Source organism: Streptopelia decaocto, assembly GCF_964273445.1.
Source record: "Streptopelia decaocto genome assembly, chromosome: 1".
In the NCBI taxonomy this organism is placed as follows: Eukaryota; Metazoa; Chordata; class Aves; order Columbiformes; family Columbidae; genus Streptopelia; species Streptopelia decaocto.
In genome coordinates this window covers 112,601,841-112,621,259 of record NC_138663.1, presented here as the reverse complement: position 1 = coordinate 112,621,259, position 19,419 = coordinate 112,601,841, and the positions used below count along the sequence as shown (strand labels likewise).

The 19,419-nt window shown below is 34.2% G+C and overlaps 1 protein-coding gene across 1 annotated transcript in view; it reads left to right on the top strand.

Moving 5' to 3' along the window:
- CFAP47 (cilia and flagella associated protein 47) overlaps positions 1-19,419 on the top strand; it is a gene marked incomplete at both ends in the record, with an annotated part of 300,742 nt that overhangs the window by 222,155 nt on the left and 59,168 nt on the right. The window contains 3 exons of the mRNA XM_082076298.1: positions 5,597-5,701; positions 10,105-10,261; positions 15,681-15,776. Coding sequence (XP_081932424.1) covers positions 5,597-5,701; positions 10,105-10,261; positions 15,681-15,776 — 358 coding nt within the window. The remainder of the gene's footprint in view (positions 1-5,596; positions 5,702-10,104; positions 10,262-15,680; positions 15,777-19,419) is intronic.

Below are 19,419 nucleotides of genomic sequence, written 5' to 3'. Positions count from 1 at the left end.
CTTGCAGATTGCACGTTACCTTGTCCAGGAAATTAAACAAACAAACAAAAAACCATCCTCCTTTCAACTTGTCTAATTTATTACCAGAGATTCACATGTCACAAATAACAACATTACATCGCTTAGGAAAACTGACTAAAGTAATTTTCTTTCGGTATTTCTTTTCTCAATAGAATACTTGATTTTAAATATAATTTATGCATTGAATTGTGAAATGTTCTTTGTGAATTACAGTAGTTCTACCAGCTGAAGAATACCTTTGGTGAATTTGCTAGAAGGAACTACGTAATATTTATTTCATATATCTGTCCCTTTTGGAACTTGTTTCTTCCATTGCAGACCCATGTTTGAAGAGATAATGTGATTTCTTTCACAGTTTTTGATGACAAAGGCAGGGGAGGGGTTTTAAATATCTGCTGCTTCTCCTGAATATGTTGCATCTTGCGTCTAGTTCCTCCATACAGCACTGTGTTCAACTTTCAGAAAATTACTACTTGTTCTTATAAACTGTAACCTGCGTTTCAAGTATTAGTTCATATTAGTGCCTGTTTCAATGTTTTGGTGATTTAAGGAAAAAGTTTCCCATCTTAATTATTCAAGTTTCTGCTCTCTTTAAAGCAAATAATGCTTTTTTTTGTCAGCAGAAAATTTCTGAGGCTACACTAATTTGAGGGATCCTCAGATGAAATGCAAAAATAAAGAGCAAATTATTAGAAGCATAGATTGAAGACAGTATTGTCCAGTTAAGATAGGTAATGTTTGAAGAGAATTAGTAGATTTATTTTAGAATGCTGCATATTCTAAGTTGGTAATTTTAGTATTTCATACAGTTATCTATATTTGGTTTTGTCATCTAAGATGTAGAAAATTTAAAAATATTGGGCTGTCAGTCAGAAAACATCTCAAATGGATTTCATCAGTCACTGAGTTGTGTTAGATAGACCAGATTCAACAGAGATACCAGATAGAATTTTATTTTTCCTAGAGATAAATTGCCTAATATGTTAACTAAAATTTTGATTAATATTTCAGAATTTTTAAAAATTTCATATCATATTTATCATAATTCCATTTGTGTGCCCACCTTTCCAGTACCAGTTTGAAAAACAAGGCATTACTGAAATACCACAAATGATTACTTTCTGTAGATCTGATTCAACTTCAAGTACTGGCATCATTAATAATAGGCTTTCCTGAGGTCCAGTTGAATTACACCTAAGTATTCTTGAACTTCTGGGTTCTTAATGAAGTCTAAGTGAAATTCTAAGGCTTTAAATCTCTTGTCAGTTTCATGTAAATTAGAAGCAGCTCCATTAAATTCTTTGTAAACAGACAAAAATGAGAAAAGTCTATGTATCTTGTTAGCAGCTTTGCAATTGTAGCAGGGAATGGTAAAGGGAATATAACATCTTAGTTTTCTTTAAAGAATTTGGAGGACTTTCAAGGATTTCCTTTATGTGATTATGGGCTCTTTTTCTTTTTTCTTCTTTCTCTTTTTCTTTTTCTTTTTCTTTTTCTTTTTCTTTTTCTTTTTCTTTTTCTTTTTCTTTTTCTTTTTCTTTTTCTTTTTCTTTTTCTTTTTCTTTTTCTTTTTCTTTTTCTTTTTCTTTTTCTTTTTCTTTTTCTTTTTCTTTTTCTTTTTCTTTTTCTTTTTCTTTTTCTTTCTTTTTCTTTTTCTCTTTTTTTCTTCTTCTTTTTTTCTTCTTTTTCTTCTTCTTTTTCTTCTTCTTCTTCTTTTTCTTCTTCTTCTTCTTTTTCTTCTTTTTCTTCTTCTTTTTCTTCTTCTTTTTCTTCTTCTCTTTCTCTCTTTCTCTTTCTCTTTCTCTTTCTCTTTCTCTTTCTCTTTCTCTTTCTCTTTCTCTTTCTCTTTCTCTTTCTCTTTCTCTTTCTCTTTCTCTTTCTCTTTCTCTTTCTCTTTCTCTTTCTCTTTCTCTCTCTTTCTCTTTCTCTTTCTCTTTCTCTTTCTCTTTTTTTCCTTTCCCTTTTCTCTTTCTTTTTCCTTTTATGTGATACACCTAGTTTTTGTTTTCCTTCTTTTCTTCCTTACGCTATCTAGGTATACAGGTTAAATAAACATTTTTATAGTTGCTGCCAAAATCTCTAAAAGTTGGAACAGAAATTAGGTCCCATAAGTTTGCTTCAAAATTCCTAACTTGTTTTTCATTAACATATTGGGCATTATGAATTCCTGGGAGAACAGCTATTAGGATGGTTTTTTTTTTTTCCTAGCCACGGCTATCTTTAGTTCTCGTAAAGGACTCATGCCCAGTATTTAACAGATCAAAATTCTCAGTCATCAGTATTGCTATGTTCTCCAACTTCTTTCTCTCTATAGAAATACATGGACAGATTTCACATGTGTGTGTATTTATACACACTATATTTATGATGTAACTTAAATGTATAAAAAACTCCTACAAATGGGATCATCTATATTACTAAAAATAAACATGTTTTCACTCTAAATCTTCAGCTTACTATTTTCCTGGCTTATAATTAGCCTAGACATTTTTCATGAAGCTGTTTTCTATCCTGATTGGCTATGAAACACAATTTTAATTGAAGAAAAATAACTTAATAAAGATGAGCTGGCAGAAAGGAGTGCAGTTTCAGCTTCTGTGTGCAAGCTTTAGTACTTTGTTGATGATTGAGAGTATTGTTTTGTATCAAGTTGACAATAAACTTGTAGAATTAATGAACATTTTCCCTCCTTTGTTTGATTTATAACAAGAATAATGCATGTGTAGTTGCTCAGTCTTCTTTAGACTCAGTTTCTGTATTTGCACAGTTATATCTGAGATCTTATGAAAAGCCATGATACCAGTTCCCTTTCATAAGAGTATCTTAGGAGACACTTGTTTGTGTAAACAAAATGAAAGGCAGGAGATGGGTTAAATTCAGCATATTTTATTGAATGATTGTGGCGAAGTATGGTCCTTCTTTAAACATGTTGTTAGCATTATTTCTCAAATCTAGTGTTCAAAGCAATTTATTCTTTGGTTTTCAGTAGAAAGTAAATGCTCTATTTCAAAAGAGTTGGGTATTTACTTTCTAGATACAGCAGAACATCATACTGTGCAATAAAAAAGTAATTTTGTAAAACAGATCTATAATGTAAAAAATAAAAATATTTTCTGCTTTCAGAGCAGGCAATCTTCTGCATTATCATAAATCTGTGTTGATTATTTAAATTCATTGTGGCAGTGCATTTTCTGTGTAATGATAATATGTCAAGTAATGTTTATAAAAATGGAATTCCAGTCTGTTTTCATCTTTATGGGAGAATTATTATTCCAAATAATGTGGATCTCTTAGTGAAATTATTATAAATTTTAAAATTGTAGTTTTAATATAATCATGTATTCTTATGCTGTCCCAAACTGACCTTGCCTTGCTCTTTCATTTCCTCCAAAAGTATTTGTGAGGGGATAATCATTAAGGTTCTTTCTCCATTTATAAGTCTGCATTTGATAAATGGGGCTGTCTGGTTCAGACAAAGTAGGAAGGAACTATACTGCAAATGAAAGTAAAAAAGGTACATCTTGAAAAAAAGGTCTCTGGATACTGAGCATGCCCAGGAACTCACTGAGAAATGAGCTGTTCAGGCTCATTTTAGATGATGAACAGCTAAATGAACTCTGGGCAGTGGGGCAGATGGGGATGGAGGTGGCTTGTAGGAGTTGACTTTCCCTCACGTCTGTTATTCTGGGTAATACAGAAACCTTGAAAAGGTGACAAGTATGGGATGGTGGTAGATAACTGCTGGCAGCAAATGTGCTTTCAAGTTGTCACCCACCTATGGGACGTAGGCGATTGTGAAGTGTGGGCGACGCAACAGCGCTGCTCTCCTTGAATGGGAGGTGTAGGTGTTGGAACAGCTGTATGGGAGCAGGCCTGGAGTGGTGAGATGCGTGCTGTGTGTGCGAGACCCGCCTACTCACCCTTCCAGAAATGCTGTTTTCATGCAGTGGAAGCTGTAAAATTAAATTTGTTAAATTTGAAAAAAATACAATTCCTCCCCCAATAGACAAGACTGTTTATGTCTTCAGACCAATATACTGTTATGGCAATATTCTGACAAATTATTTTAAAACTTGCCTCCCAAAAGATAAAAATAACATTTCAAGTTCTGTGTGTTAATTGACCACATCTAGGCCCTGTCCTCTCTTCTGCTCAATCTAGCTCCCACCACCGTCAGCAGGAATATCTGTTGTTCAAAGTACACCAGCATCCCGGTACATAATCATGCTGGTACCCTATGGACACACCCAGAAGATGACTGACAAGACCAGGACCCCTGTCTGGGTCTGGCTCTGAGATGTCAGGGGAAGCCATGCAGCAGTGAGGAAAAGCAACATAAGCCTCATTAGGGGCTGGGAGTGGACACCTCTGTCTCTGTTCCACCCTCTGGGGCTCCAAGGTTGGCCTCAGAGCTGTGGCCACGGCTAGTGGTCCTGGTCCCACAATGGGTCCCTGTCCCCATCATGCCTCTGCTGGCTGTCTCTGGGTGTGGTGGGACAGGGCCACTGGTGGAAGTCCCTGCCCTGCTGTGCCATTAGATCAAGCCTTCCTCAACCCCAAAGCAAGCACTGCATCAGAGCAGAGGCAAACCCTTGTGGTGGGAGAAGGTTACAGGGCTTGGTGCAGTCAGGCATCTTGTAGCCATTAAATGCGGTACACAAAGACGAATGTTTTAATAATTCCTGTTCACTGCCTGTTAGCAACCCATTCTTCCAGGGCTGACATTTACTTTATAAAAAGGCTTGTCAGTGCCAGCTGTTGTAGGGTGTTGCTTTGGCCTTTATTAGTTGTAAATTATATACACTTTACAAAATATAGCTTGAGTGTCCATAATTCCAACCATCTTTTTATATGTACTTACATGCAAACTTTATTTAAACATATGTATGATATTAAAAGCCTAGTACTTATTCAAATTAAAAAAATAGATACGGTAATTGTGTATTCAATGATTCTAGCTCTTCATTCTCCCAAAGCACTGGCATTTTTATTATTCACAGTTCTATTCTTTCACTGCTTATCTAGTTCTTAAAAATATTTATGACCCCATTGTGGTCAGCTGCTTTGCTTTTTTTCCATGCAATTGAGACTCCAGAAGTATACTTCAGAGGAAGAGGAAACTAGCAACACCATTTACAATGTTAGTTTAGCTAACGGTAAGCAGAAGAGAGGCAAAGCGCTGGTTTATTAAAACCTACCATGTATTTCCCTTATGAGTCAGTTCACGTCTCTGGAGGTCAGTGTGATATCCTTTTAATGTCATCAATACGATCAGATACCAAAGTCATGTTTGAATGGTATTTGTGAGAGCCGCTGTCCATGTCCTTGGAGCAATCTGTAATGCCAGCTCTGTAGTTTCTGGGGAATGAAAATGCAGTTACTGTCACTGGGTTTGTTTACCGCAATATACTTGCTGCTTTAGCAGCCTATACTTGCTGAGAGAAGAGAATGCATCTGGTGGAACCCATTAACCACGTAAACATCAATATTGTCAATGCAAAGCACAAAACAGAAACAGACTAAAAAAAAGTTGATTTTTTCCCCCATCTCTTTCCTTTGCTACTTTCTTGTACAGCTGATTGTTGCTCCCCATTCCACCACTGAAGTACCTGTGCAATTCTGTCCATCTGCTCTTGGAAGAGGCAATCACAATGCATCAATAACCTTCAAATGTTCACAGGTATGATACTATGTTTTCTGCCCACAGCACTTGGAATTCAGATTAGATAGTATTTTTAATGGACACGTAAATAAGAGTTTCAGTCTGAAGGTCAAGTTGCAATTTAATGGCTGGATGCATAATGAAAGAGCAAATGCAAAGATGCTCAGAAGTTATAATTTGTTTTAACCTTAGTTTTACACAGAAATTATTTTATTTACAGTATTAAAATGTGGCATAATGGCCTGGGAGCTAGAATAAGTAATGAATAATTTTAGCTTTCTCGGTAATTAGTTCTGGTGTTTTTAACACCAGTGGACTGGCACCTTGTAGCATTGTCACCTCTAAAATTAAATACCTTGATTTTTTTTTCTTTTTCCCAACCCCAGACAAAATTAAATTGTTTCATTTTTTTATCTGATCTGAATTTTGGTAAATCATACACTTGAAAAAATGAATTTTCTGTTTGCTTGAAAAAGGTTTTACTTTGAGCATCTTAGAATTGTTGACTCTGTGAATTTTCCTTATTTTAAATGAGAAACAAGTAAACAAACAGACATGAGTCATGAACATGAATTACTAGCTGATTAAAAATTACAACTGGAAACAAAAAGAAAAACTGATAATATGATGTAAATGATAATATTTTCTCACATGAGCTGTGGTTGGTTGAAGCATTTGACTTCTGTGTTCTTGTTGGACTTTCAGACATCCTAGTAGATTGCTGACCTGTGAATTACTTCAGTTAAGTGCTACCAGGAGTTTACAGTAGTGTTTTCAGTAATACTTCAAAAGCACTCATTCTTTTATATGAAGAAGACAAATAGTGAAGGAAGTGATGTGGTATTTTTTTTCCTGAAAATGTATGTTGGACAGGTTATTTGTAGGCAGTGTTAGCACAGCCTTTGTTTTCAGAATCTATCTTCTTAAATATTTATTAAGGATAAAAACAGGAGCCAGCAGTTCTCATGTGAATGGTATATGTCCAAGGCCAGTTCAAGAGGACTGAATGTCCTTGTCTTGATCCTAAAGGTACACAGAAATCTGACCTATATTTTTAAAAAGAAATTATTTTCCAAATACAGAAACAATAAAACAATACAATTAATTTAAATGTTTCAGGAATGAATTTAGCCCTGACACCTGACTATTTTCTTCTAGTGCATCTCCTTTAAAATTATGACAAATCTCCAAATTTTTATCTGCATTAAAGTTTAGTCAGTATCCCATTGTTCTAGTTTCTTTGTCCAGATCCCTTTAACTGTTTCAAGGTATTGGTATAGCCTTTGTAATTTCTTAGTGCTCTTTTTATGCCTGAATCTTTTGAATTTTGTAAATTTTCATTCATTTTCACTGCTACAGTACTTATCAAATTAATCCCAGTCTATTTTAGTTTGCTAATTGTCATACTGATAGATGAGAGTGAATGTAACTTCCCTTTCAATGAAGACCTGAAGAATGTTTCTCATGAGTGTTGGATGCCTCAAACAACTTTTTACACAATGCCCCACTCTGACATTGATTTCCCTCCCTTGATTTCTCTGATTAAATATATCTGAATGTAGACTTAAGCCATCTGATAGCTGAACAGCTGACTAATCTGAAATCAGTTAATGACAGTACTTGTAGGAGAGGCCTTAACTCTTTCTGACTGTGCTTCTTTGCTGAACCGAGAGAAACTGCTCTGTGCTATTACCTGCTTCATTTGTTACTGGTTTGAAGATGCATGCAGAGCTCTTCACAAAGTGAATATGATTTTAGCTCTAATCTTTGTGAAAATTGGAAATTAACTTTGTTGGGACAGCACAACTAAAAGGTCAGCTTGAAGATACCTGCACCCAGAGTTCTAATATATCCAGATTATCCTGTTCTTTTAGCACATCGCTAGCATGCAGGTGTACCGTAGAGAGTTTAGCAGTAGTAAGTAATGTTACAGAGAAACCGATCCTAATCTTAGATCCTGGGGGTTTTGTTTGTTTATCTGGCATTTTGTTTGTTTGGGGTTTCTTTCTTTTAATCTATTTTTTGTCTTGATTTCATGCACTGAGTATGCATGATCTTGAGCTCTACCACATAGTGGGTCAGTGCAGAACAACAACTGCAGGTCAGGCAAAGCAGGCCTATGCCATAATCTGTACAATTTTTTGGTTGTCTTGTTTTATTTTCCAAACTGACCTCTAATTTTGTTTGGCTCCTTCTTTAGCTGCTCAGTTTGACAAAGTTTCAGTGCATTGTTTTAAAGGCGCTCAGCACTTGAAGCAATAGTGTTCAAAAAGTCCCTGTTTGTTAACCACAAAAAAAACCCCCACAAAACAGTAGAAGCTATAGTCTTTAGTGTTTGTAGACAATGAGCCCAAGTCTTAAGCAATAAAGCTCAAACTTGACCTTTACAGCTCACCTGTACAACATATGAGCAAGTGCACTCTTTCACCCCTGCAATGTACCTTAATGTAAAATTACTTGCTATGAACAGAGTGGTTCACACAGATTTACAGTGGTCCTGGAAAGCATTGTAAGATTAATGCTACATCACAAATTCTGTATTAAGAGTTTTGAAAAAAAAAAAATAATTGTGTAACTGTGCTTGTGAGCAAGAACCAACTGTCAATAACAAGCCAGTGTACACCACTAATAGCTTTACACATCCAGCTTTCTGAAAACATGGTCTTCTGGCATCCTCATGCCTGCATTTTATTTCTTCAAAAGAAGCCTAAAAAGTGTGTTCAGCCTTTTGTTTGCCTTTAACTTCCTGAGGCAGATGGGATAAGGAAGATCGTGAGTCAGAAACACAAATACTATGGCATGCTGGCTTGGCAACTCTTGGGCAGTTTCTTGTTGACTGTGACCAGCAAAGGGACTTCACTCAAAGAGTTAGTCCTCCATTGCTTTTAAGTCTGCATAGCAGCAGCATTCACCTTCCCATCAGAATCTGAATAGTGAGCAGTGCTAAATTCCTACTCATGAATCTGTAACCATAAACTATAGGTCATGTTTAAGTCATCTCTAACCAAATAAAATGCAATTTTAAAGGGAGGTAGTTTTTAATTCTTATTAGTCTGAGGAATGCAAAAGTCCCCACAAACCAGGCTACATAAATCACTGTCTAAAACCTAAACAAATGTAAGCTCTATTTTTGTATTCTGACTTCCACTACTGAGTAATCTCTACATCACTGCAGAAACATTTCCTCCTCTCTTTTTTTTTTTTTTTTTAATTCCATTAAAATCCTATTGCTGCAGATGGATTTTACTAATGAATTTCCTTCAGTAAGATTAAAATGTCTTTTTCCTTGTAGGATAAAATATTTCTCTATAAAATGATAATTAAGACACGCAATTTTCCTGTCCAAAGCTATTTTCTGCAGACAAATGATGTCCCATTTTATTTAGCCCTGTTTATACTGAGAAGTTTCAATGGATTAGTCACCTTTTACAGTAGTTAAATTGATTGTTGTTAGATTTTTGAACTCTATTACAGATTTACTTTTCAGATATGACAATAATGGTTTGATTTATTATTTTATCTTTCTTTGTGATGCACACCTTTTTGAGTGATAACAAATAAAACCGACCAGAGGGTCACTTGGAGCAGTTTGTAATAAGCCTCAGATTTTAGTCTGTATGGTTGATATTTAAATTAAAGACAACACGATTGCACAAATTAAACATTTTGCTTAAAATAACAATAGTATCTGTACATTTACCGTACACGATTGCTGCTTATTCACCTTTAAAGGTTCCATAATGAGTGGCATTATTAACATTACTCTTTAAAACCTTGAAAGAGGAAATGTGGGGCAACTAACTCTTTATCATCATGCTGAAAAATTGATCAAAATTAGCACATCAGTTTAATTATCTATATTTTCCTTTTTTTTTTTTTTTTTTTTTCCCAGCTCTGTGGTGATACTCTATATTCAATAGTTCATTTCAATCTTTTCAGTTCTTCTGTGTATAGTAGGTAACATTCTTTCTTTGGAGTAACAGTTTTAGCTTTTGGGTGGGCAGCTGTCCCATCAAAGAATTATTTGCCTTCTTCCTTTGTTTTTTAAAGAGGACTTCTCATTTTATCTGCTTTCAGGTTCTGATACATGGGCTTTGAATTGTCCTCTTGCAACCACCTAAGTTTCCCTTCAGTACACTGTAAGCTCTCAGTAGCTATATGGATGTTAAACATTCTGTACTCTGAGCAGCACAGAAGTTAAATTCAAAAAGGAGATGTGGCCATCTCCAAAACTGGAACTATTGATTTCCAGACAGCAATGCTTAGGGTAACATAACAGCTTGAGGGAAGAAGAAAAGTGTTAAACCACTTACAACAGGAAAAAGACATAAAACACTAGAAGAAAGAAGTAGGCAATATGCCTTAAAATGCACAGATCTGACTCATCAAATAATAAATAATGATACGCGTTTTATCTACAGCTGAAAGAGTGGATATTTTACCTTTCGGGGACTGGTCTTCCTCCTCAGCCAATGGAACCAACCAGCATAAGTGCATGCATTGGCCAAGGTTCTTCTGTCAAGATATCCTTCAAAAATCCCACTCCTGAAAATGTGTTGGTAGATGTTTTACTGACAGGTAAAAACATTTGTTTTTTTATAAGGTATGGGGAAGAACTTACACTCCTTGTGTTGCATTAAAAGTATGAGTGGAACGGGATTACATTTGCTTCATTCCATTACCTGGCAATAGAGATATCATGTATTATTAATGTCCACACTGAAAAGCTCTGTAGACTGTGCTGTGAGGGCTAAGAAATGACACAAATCTGTAACACCTGTTCATAGGAGACCTCTTAGGTTCATACATCCTCATGTATACAGGCAGCTGTTTGTTGACAGTGGACTGCATTATAGCAGTTAGGTGATAAGAGACTGCTGGTGTGCATTTTGCGAGCTGTTTGTCTAAGCCAAATAGCTAATGTATTGATTTGGTTTTGTTCCTCGGTTATTTTCTAAAATATTTTATATTATTTTGTCAGAATCTAGACAGCTAAAAGAGTTAAATAGGACAAAACATCAGAGTTTTTTTCTGATTGAGCTTCCAAGCAATTATGTTTCAGCAGTATTTTCAAATATACTTTGATAATTCTGGATCTTACATTATTTTTTAAAGATTGCCAATCGCTGTCTGTACTGAGATTTCACAGATCCTATAGAACTCAAGTTTGGAGTCTCAGATTCTCCTTGATGACTGAAATTTACTCAGTGAAAGATACATTCACTCTGAGGAAAGCAGACTGCAGAGTGGGTTGAAAACTTCGCTAAATTATTGGTTTCAAATGATAGTGATCAACACCTTGATGGTCAGCTGCTGGCTGGTAATGAGCATAGTACCTCAGAGGTCAGTACTAGGACCCATATTATTCAAGACCTTCATTGATGACACGGATGATGACGGAGAGTGCAATGTAAGTTAGGGGAAGTGGATGACAAGATGAATGGTAGAACTTCAGTCCAGAGGTATCTTGATAAATTGTTGGAATATCTGTTTTTCAAATTGCTCTTGTTTGTCAATTCAACATCCCTGGAGCAGCTTAAAATGCGGTAAAATATTATATTGTTAGTAATGCAATTTTATTTCTATTTTTCCTTCTCATTCTATCTACCTTTTGTCTTATTTTAGCTCTAGCACTTGACAGAAGCATTGTGAATTGCTAGCTGTGCAACCCCCCCTATTTGACCAGGAGTTAAATGATTGTGTAATCTCTTGAAGTGTAGGTGTGTATTATATGTGTGACATGAAGGTTTGCATTACAACTCGTGGAGTCCACTGCGTTTTATTCTAGTGTAAACTGCAGGCTGGTGTCCTGATTTGAACAAGAGAAATTATGAGAAGGAAACTGCTTGGCCTGTTGATCATAAATCTAGTGCCAGATAGCACAGTTTAGTACTCCAATACTACTACTAATAAGTATTATTTGTAAAAATCAGATGTTCTATTTGCAAAATAATTGAAAAGAACAATCGAATTTATCCACAACAAAATTTCATCTGAGACTATTTATAAAGCTTAAATATTGGTACTAAAACCTAGCGAATTGTGATATTCTGAGAGACATTAGCAGAACCTGTATTGTTTATGTATTTTAGTTGAAAAGAGTAATTTTTCTAACTATAGAACATTAACTTGTCCCAGGGATATTTTCAGTAATAGAGACAGTGCAGAGACAACTGGCTGAGACAGTGAAATACTGATCTTGATTTTTATGCATCAGAAGTTTTCAGTCTTCATTTTTCTTTACACATTAGTAGACCTGACATGATGATGATCTAATGTTTCTGTGATCTGTGGAATTATGAAAACTGTTCTTTGAGAAAATAAATTTTGTACTGTGATCTTTATGGAGGTAAATGATACTTGTCCTTTAAAACAGCTAAATTATGAGGGAGTAACATCTTGTCCTTTCAAAGCTGTCTTGATTTTTTTAACCAATCAGCTTACTATGTAATGGTAATTTTCTAATTCAGTTTCTTCTGGCAACCTGTAAATAATGGTTGCTTGTTTGTAATCACAATAAGATAGTTGAGGTTTGTATTCAAGCTGTTCTAAGAAGTGGCTGTGCATGCTATGATTTTCCCTCTCTAGAAATATTTACTGTAATTCCTACTTCCTTCTTTCTAGAGGAAGAGAAATCTAGTCTTACAAGCAATGTCATGGGTGTACAAGTTCAGCTTAGCATTACTGGCCCTTACATATCGTGGAAAATAATTTCCATAATGCCTATATGTTTAGTTGAACTTACATGTTGTCAAGACATAGTTTACCTGGAAAGGAAGCAAATAGTATTTTAATATGCTAACTCAGATAATGTAGCTACCATAGCAATACAGATATGTTAGCCCAGTGTACACTGAAAATGAATTAACTTGTTTTTTTCAACATTTTTCAACATTAAGAATGAATTTGCCAACCCACAAGTCCAATCAGTCTGGTGAGAGTTATCCTAGTATGAATCCTTTACTTCTACTGTACTTCCTTTCCTACCAAGAACTGAACTTTGGTAGTCCTGAACTTGCTCTTCCACCAATTTCACACACACACACCGCCCCCCATTTATTTTGCTTGTACCAGATTGTTAATGAGATGTCCAAATCCGAACATTATTTCAAGACCATTTACAGCCATAGGTTAGGGAGAAGACTGGATCTCTAATTCATGTTGTGATGATCTACACTTTATTTTAATGTGTTTTGACACGAAGAGCCTATTTTTGTTCTAGGATCTCTCATAGCAGTGCAAGAACACACTTGGGAAAGTACAAGCTAATTAAGAATGTCAGTAATAATAATTCAAACATAACAGTAGAAACCTTCTGTATGAGTTAAACACAAACATTTTAGTCTGAAATATAAAGTAATCTTAGTTTATTCCTTAAAGAGAGAGAGCCTAATCATTCTTAAAACCTGTTTTTTCCTGACAAGTCTGAATTCAAAAAGTAGAAATGACCCTATTAGCAGGTAACTCAAAGTCACAGAAGTTTTTGAATCTATCTCTGAAAACAGCACTTAAAACTATAGGTATAGTAATTTAAAAACAAAGCCACTACCACTTTGAAATCTCCTACCTGATATTTTAGCATTAAAGCAAGTTACTAGAAAGCTTTATTTTATTTAATCTTGCACTGCACTCCTCATGCTAATTGCTGGTGTTATTCGAGGCCAGAGAGAAGGCAGAATGGGGAAACTGACAGAAAGTAGCAAGTCAGAAGGCAGAATTAAAGGTTTGATTGATCTTGATCTTTACAAATTGTGTTTCAGACCATGTGCCACTTGCTAAAAGAATTAGAAGTAGCAACAATGAAAATCGGGCATCTCAATTAAAGCATACAAGCAATAAACATCAACATTTATAGATTTAATAAATGCTTTAAAGAAGATTACAGAAGTTATCTGTATCTTGTTTTTGAGTAACATTCCACAGGCAGTTTCTGCCCGACATAGACATGAAGTTATGTTTAGAATTATGTAGTTGAGGAATTAAAATATAGATTAATTTGGAATTGTTATATCCGGACTATTTCTGAAGCTTTGTCAAACTCAAAAGCATTATTCCTCAGAAATGTTTCTTTCTGTGAATTTTGACTGATATTGTATCATAAACAGTCCTTTATTTTGGATTTTTCTAGAGCAAGTAAAGCCACCCACTATCTAATGATTTGTGATGAAAAGGTGAAATCTTGGACCTCCTAAAACCTGCTGTTTTCTCACTGAATTTAATAGCAATAAGTTTTCTTCCCAGGATTGAGATACATATCTGTGGTGTAAATCTGCAGCTCTTGTTCACATAAGCATTCCTAGCTACATTTAGAGTATTCATAGGAGTAATACTTATTTGACAGCAGGTATGTTTCCCCAATACGAGCCAATGATCAGAGCTATGGAGTACACAAACTCTCGTTACAGATGGTTTAGCAACCATTTGTCCTAGTTCAGCTCCTTCAAGTTGAATGTTACTGCTCTTCTGCAAATACCACAATATAATATTTCTACTAAGAATTTATGGAAGCAACTAAACTGATTTAAATAAATGATAGTACTGAAATCTCAAGTATCAATCAGACCACAAAGAATTAACCTGTATAAGAATTGTCCCTGAGTATTAGTGTCTTATTAATACCTATAATGCGTTCTTTTGGTTGACATAATTTAGTTTCATGTTTTTAATGGGCCAAATGTATGTTGAAGTTTCAGGAAAAATGTGCAACTGTTTTTTAGAGGATATTAACTTTGAAGTTTGAAGGGACGTGGTCGAATAAAAGATTAAGGCTGCAATGGTAATTAAGAATTGGATAAGGGAGGTAAATTGGTTCCTCTCTGGAATCCAGTGTTATCTGCAGTATCTAAACTAATAGCTTTGCAAGGCATAAGGTTGCTTTTGATAAAAGTGTGTGCACAGTCATATTAACTTTTTTCAGGGGGAAAAAAAAATATATATTTCCAGAGATTAGTCAGCTAGTTCTGTGAAAATTATTTTTAGCTGAATATTTAGATAGATATAAAGAAAAAATAAATAACAGGTATTTTAAACTTTGGGAAAATATTCTAGTAGGGGAAATTTACACTACTTATCTTGTTTGCATCACAGAGAAAAAAAAATAGAATTCCTTCAGAATAACTAGCATTATAGGGAAAGCTTTCAAAATAGCCTAATTTCTGCCATTGCAGTATCTCAGGTCAAAAAAAGATAGCAATGTATTTGCTTTTTGATATATTAAATTGGTTGTGTATGCTTTTCTTATGCACTCATCTTTTAATATTTGGAAAGGGCTCTTCAATTCTTAAAGTATTTCCCTACAGATGGTAAATCTTATTTTAAAGCTGTAAGTTGGTTTCCAAAACCTGCAGCTTTGTTTAGCAAGACATCTTTGACTGTGTGAACAGCTCCAAAATCCTTTTATAAAATTGGACTTCAAAACAGCTTTTCCTATCTCATTTTTCATTTATCCACAACATTGACAGTAATCAGTGAAAACAATCGAAATAATGTCCAAATCCTCTGTCTCTATGAAGTAATCTGTTAGTTGATCCAGGAACTTGTCATCAAGAGAGCAATTCTTGTCTGCTACTGTTGTAGTACTGCTGGTCCTAAACTTGTTTCTCTCAAGTTGTCTCTTACAAGTTTCATATCACCATGGGCTTTCTTGGCCATTTTGTTTTTTTTCTTTAATCTAGAAAACAGTTTCTTTTTTTAAGCGTTAGGTGCTATTTGCTGAAAACATTTTAAACCTTGGGTTTTCCTGATGGTGCGCTATTTTATTCTAATTCTATTTAAGAACATCTCCATATTGTATCTGTACTTGTCTCATTTACAATGAGGAAAATACTGAGAGAACTTGTAAGCGAAGTGGAAAAAAAAAAAAAGCCCATGCACACCTATTTGAGAATGTATTTTTAAAAGCCTCTCTCTGTGAAGCTCTTCTATTAGATAAATTATTAAATTAATTTTGACTTGTAAATGAATTTCCCTGAATTATTATTTTTTGAATTACTTATAGATCAGGAGCAGTCCAGTTGTCATCTCAATGTATCTCTCCTATCCCAGTCCACCAGTAAAGAATCTGTTTTCCGTCTTCAGCTTGAACAACCACGAGGTATGTAATTTCTTGAGTTCTGCTTTGAATTTTTTTAAAAGGTGTGATCCCTGAAATCTAAATTGTGCATAAAATTCCATGTTTTGATGAGTGCAGCTCATCAGCTGATGTGTTGAATGTGATTCCTTGTGGAAACAGGTATTAGCCACATGTCAATGAAATTTGTTTTACTTAAAATTAAAAAGTAACAATCAGAGACACATCCAGTAAAGTTCCTCTGCAGTGTGTATTGTTCATTTTTTTTACTTTTTTTTTTTTTCCCTCACACCTGAAATTATTTTCTTGGGCTTTTGAAATATGATTTCTTTTATAAACCACGTCTTCCCATCAAAGCACAAAAGTCATGTGTGAAGTCAAAGTGATGTTTATGTGTAAAAGAAACAAAAGGGCTGCAACCTGACCTCATAATAGGCGTTATGAGTATGATATAAACAGGGTGAATGAGCCCATATAGTAATGCAGTTTTGATATATTACTAGGAAAGGCTTTGAACAAAGAGAGTAAACCCAAATAAATAAAAAACATAGAAATGTTTATTAAATACTAGGTAGAAAAGCATCATTTATTAAAACTTGTAATTAAATTTAAATTGAAAGGTTTTTTGAAAGCTATTTTAATGAGAAATTGTATGTTTTTGTAGTAAGTGCAAATGCATACACTTGAAAAGTAATATTTTAAACATATTTAAACTATTATCAACACTTATTTTACCAATTTATCCTGCAACAACTCACAGTTTCCTAAAACCTGAAGTACCAGAAAGGAAAAACCTGTAATTGCTAAGAAATTTCTTTTTAGAACAAAATATTACTAGTTCAAAGGAGAAAATGAAGAGGTAAGAAATTCCAAAAGAAATCAGTTAAGCATTTGTAAATGCTTTTACTTTTCACTGAATTAACAGAAAACAAAATGAGACACAGACTTCATAGTTATTTGGTTCTAGATGTGCTTATCTTTCTCTTCAAACTTGTCTGTCCTGTCAATTGTTGTGGGTTTTTTTTTTTGTTTTTGTCTTTTTTTTTTTTTCCTAAGGTAATTTTTCTGTTTCAAATTGCTGTTTTTTGTATTTTCCTGTGTTGTTCCTGATAACTCCAAATGTGGCAATAAAATCTAGAAACCATAAACCTAAATTATCTGGAAAGAATTAGACTATATGGTTTTATTTTTTGAATTAAATTTTAAATGATGTTGCTAGTCATGTCTGATCTGAGACAGGATACAAAAGGAGTGAGTTGCCTTTAGGGTTGTACTTATACCAAAATTTATTTATGTCTTGTATATGATAGCAACTGATTTATTCAATTTATCCAGTGTTGTGGGAAAGCTTGGATGACCACAGATTAGTATGTTATTCATTTATAAAGTATAGGAGGTAGGTAGATTCCTATATTTACACAGATTGTTTAAATATTTTTCCTGATAATTATTTTGATAGATTACTTCTCAGATAAGCTTTCTAATTTCGAAACAGATAAATTATTAATATCTTAAATTATTTGCCAAATAAAATTATTTTCCTTGCCATTATTGTACACAAATGTACGTGTGAGCATGCATTTCGTGTTAACATAGCTATCAGCATAAGCCATACCATTTACCTTGAAGAAATGATATCTATCTCAAGACCTGACTTAGAAAAATGAAATAAGGGTGAATTGTTTTCAATTTCTTCAATAAATTTGCCATATACCGTGATTTTTCCTGAAGATGTACTTGCCACATCTTTATTTTGTAAAAGATGTTGTAGACCTTGCTGTTCCCAGCAAGGAACTGTTTTTGCTTTCTCTACTTGAAGCTTGCTGTGCCACAACAATATTTCTAGGTGATATAAAAAGAAGGATTTAGAATAAAAAGGAGATGTAAGTATTCATCTGGAGATCATAACATTTTCTATATGTACATTTTACATATTTTACACAGGCATATGTATAAGTTGTAACTGTTGTCGTTATATTGTATTTATTTTTTTTCGCAGAAGCAGTGAACTCTCCAAAACAATCTGATTCATGTACACAGTAAAACTCACAGAGCAATCACTTGACAAAAATATTAGAGCAGCAAGGCAATCTTTATAAATTGTACTTTCCACTACTTGTACTCTTGTACTTTCATATCTTAAATAGTTTCTTGATGTAAATATTTTGTTCTGAGGATTTTGCAGCCCAGTCCACCTCGTTGGGAGTCCATAAGACCGGTGAATGCATGCTTGCCTTTTTTTTTTTTTTTTTTTGCATGTGGTCTCACAAGTCAGGGACAGCAGAATCATGTTGACAATAATTTTTATGGGAAAACTTTGTGCCTCTTTTTTCTCTACACTTAACAATAGATTAAATGTGGATTAGATGCAGGTGTTATTGCTTTACCACTATTCCCTATAATGAAGAAAGAATGCCTTGAAAATGTGTTGGAACCAAATATTTCCACTTGCTGGAATGATTGCTAGACCATCTAGAACAACATTTATGCTTGTGTAAAAACTTTGTGTGTTGCTAATTAATTACTTGTTTTTCTTCTTTGACTCTAAAATCTGAAGGGAGAAATTCCAAAATAGTGAGATAGGCTGAGAATCTTGGAAACTTTTTTTTCATCATATTTTTACAAAAGACCTCAAAACACTAGCCATGCTGTGAAATTGTTTCTCATGGTAGACTGTCCTTTTTTCCTGCCTTGGCTTCACAGTAGCATCGTAAGTCTTCTAGAATCCTTGGTACTCTTTCCTGGTAACACAGACTGCATTACATCACCTGGTCCTAATACTGAGGCTGTGATGCCAATCATTGCAGGTTATGGCTTAGTTGTTGTTCCAAGTGGTCAATAAACTTGTCTGTCATGAACGACTTGGTGTAGCATCAAACAGGAACAGTAAACGGGGCAGTTAGTTAAACCTAGTTTTTTAGATATCTCCACATTTGATCATAAGTATTATATTTAGAAACGTCAGTCTTTTAAAGCTGTTATGTTACCTGTTCTGTGTTCCTCTCTTTTCCCACTTTACTGAGATCTCTATGATTAGCTATTTCATTTTGCCTTCTAACTTTGCCTTAGTGTAGAATAGATGTATTTATTAACTCTCCCAAGCACTTAGGAAAGAAAGATAAAATCTATCCAATAAATATATACACTGTTGGGGAGATATTTTCCAAAAGCTGCCTGCAGTTTTAAATCACTTTGATGGCAATCAAATTTGAGATATTAAAAGTCTGTGTTCACAGTTTGGAAGCATGTAACTACTATAGTTTCATATTTTTATTCAACAATATTTGAGAAAACATTTTAGTGTACTTTTAATGTGATGTACAGTCAACTATGATTATGGATAATTTGTTTTTTAAACTAATTTACCTAAGAAATGGCATAAATTTTATTCAGGTCTTCAGGCCATTTTCCTGAAATATTAGATTTCAAGACTTCATTCTTTAGTTATGTACTTATTTGCATCTGTTTTGTGGTTGTTTTTTTTTTTTTTTTCAGTAATTCTGAATGCACAATCTGTTTTTTCTTGTGATTGCTTTCAAAGATGGAAATACAATTATACTAATGTACCTGATTTTCCTGGTCTTCTTAGCTCCCAGGAAGGCTCTGTCTCTGCCTCTTTTATAATGCTTTTATTATCACAAAATGACTTGAAGAGATAGAAAAAAAG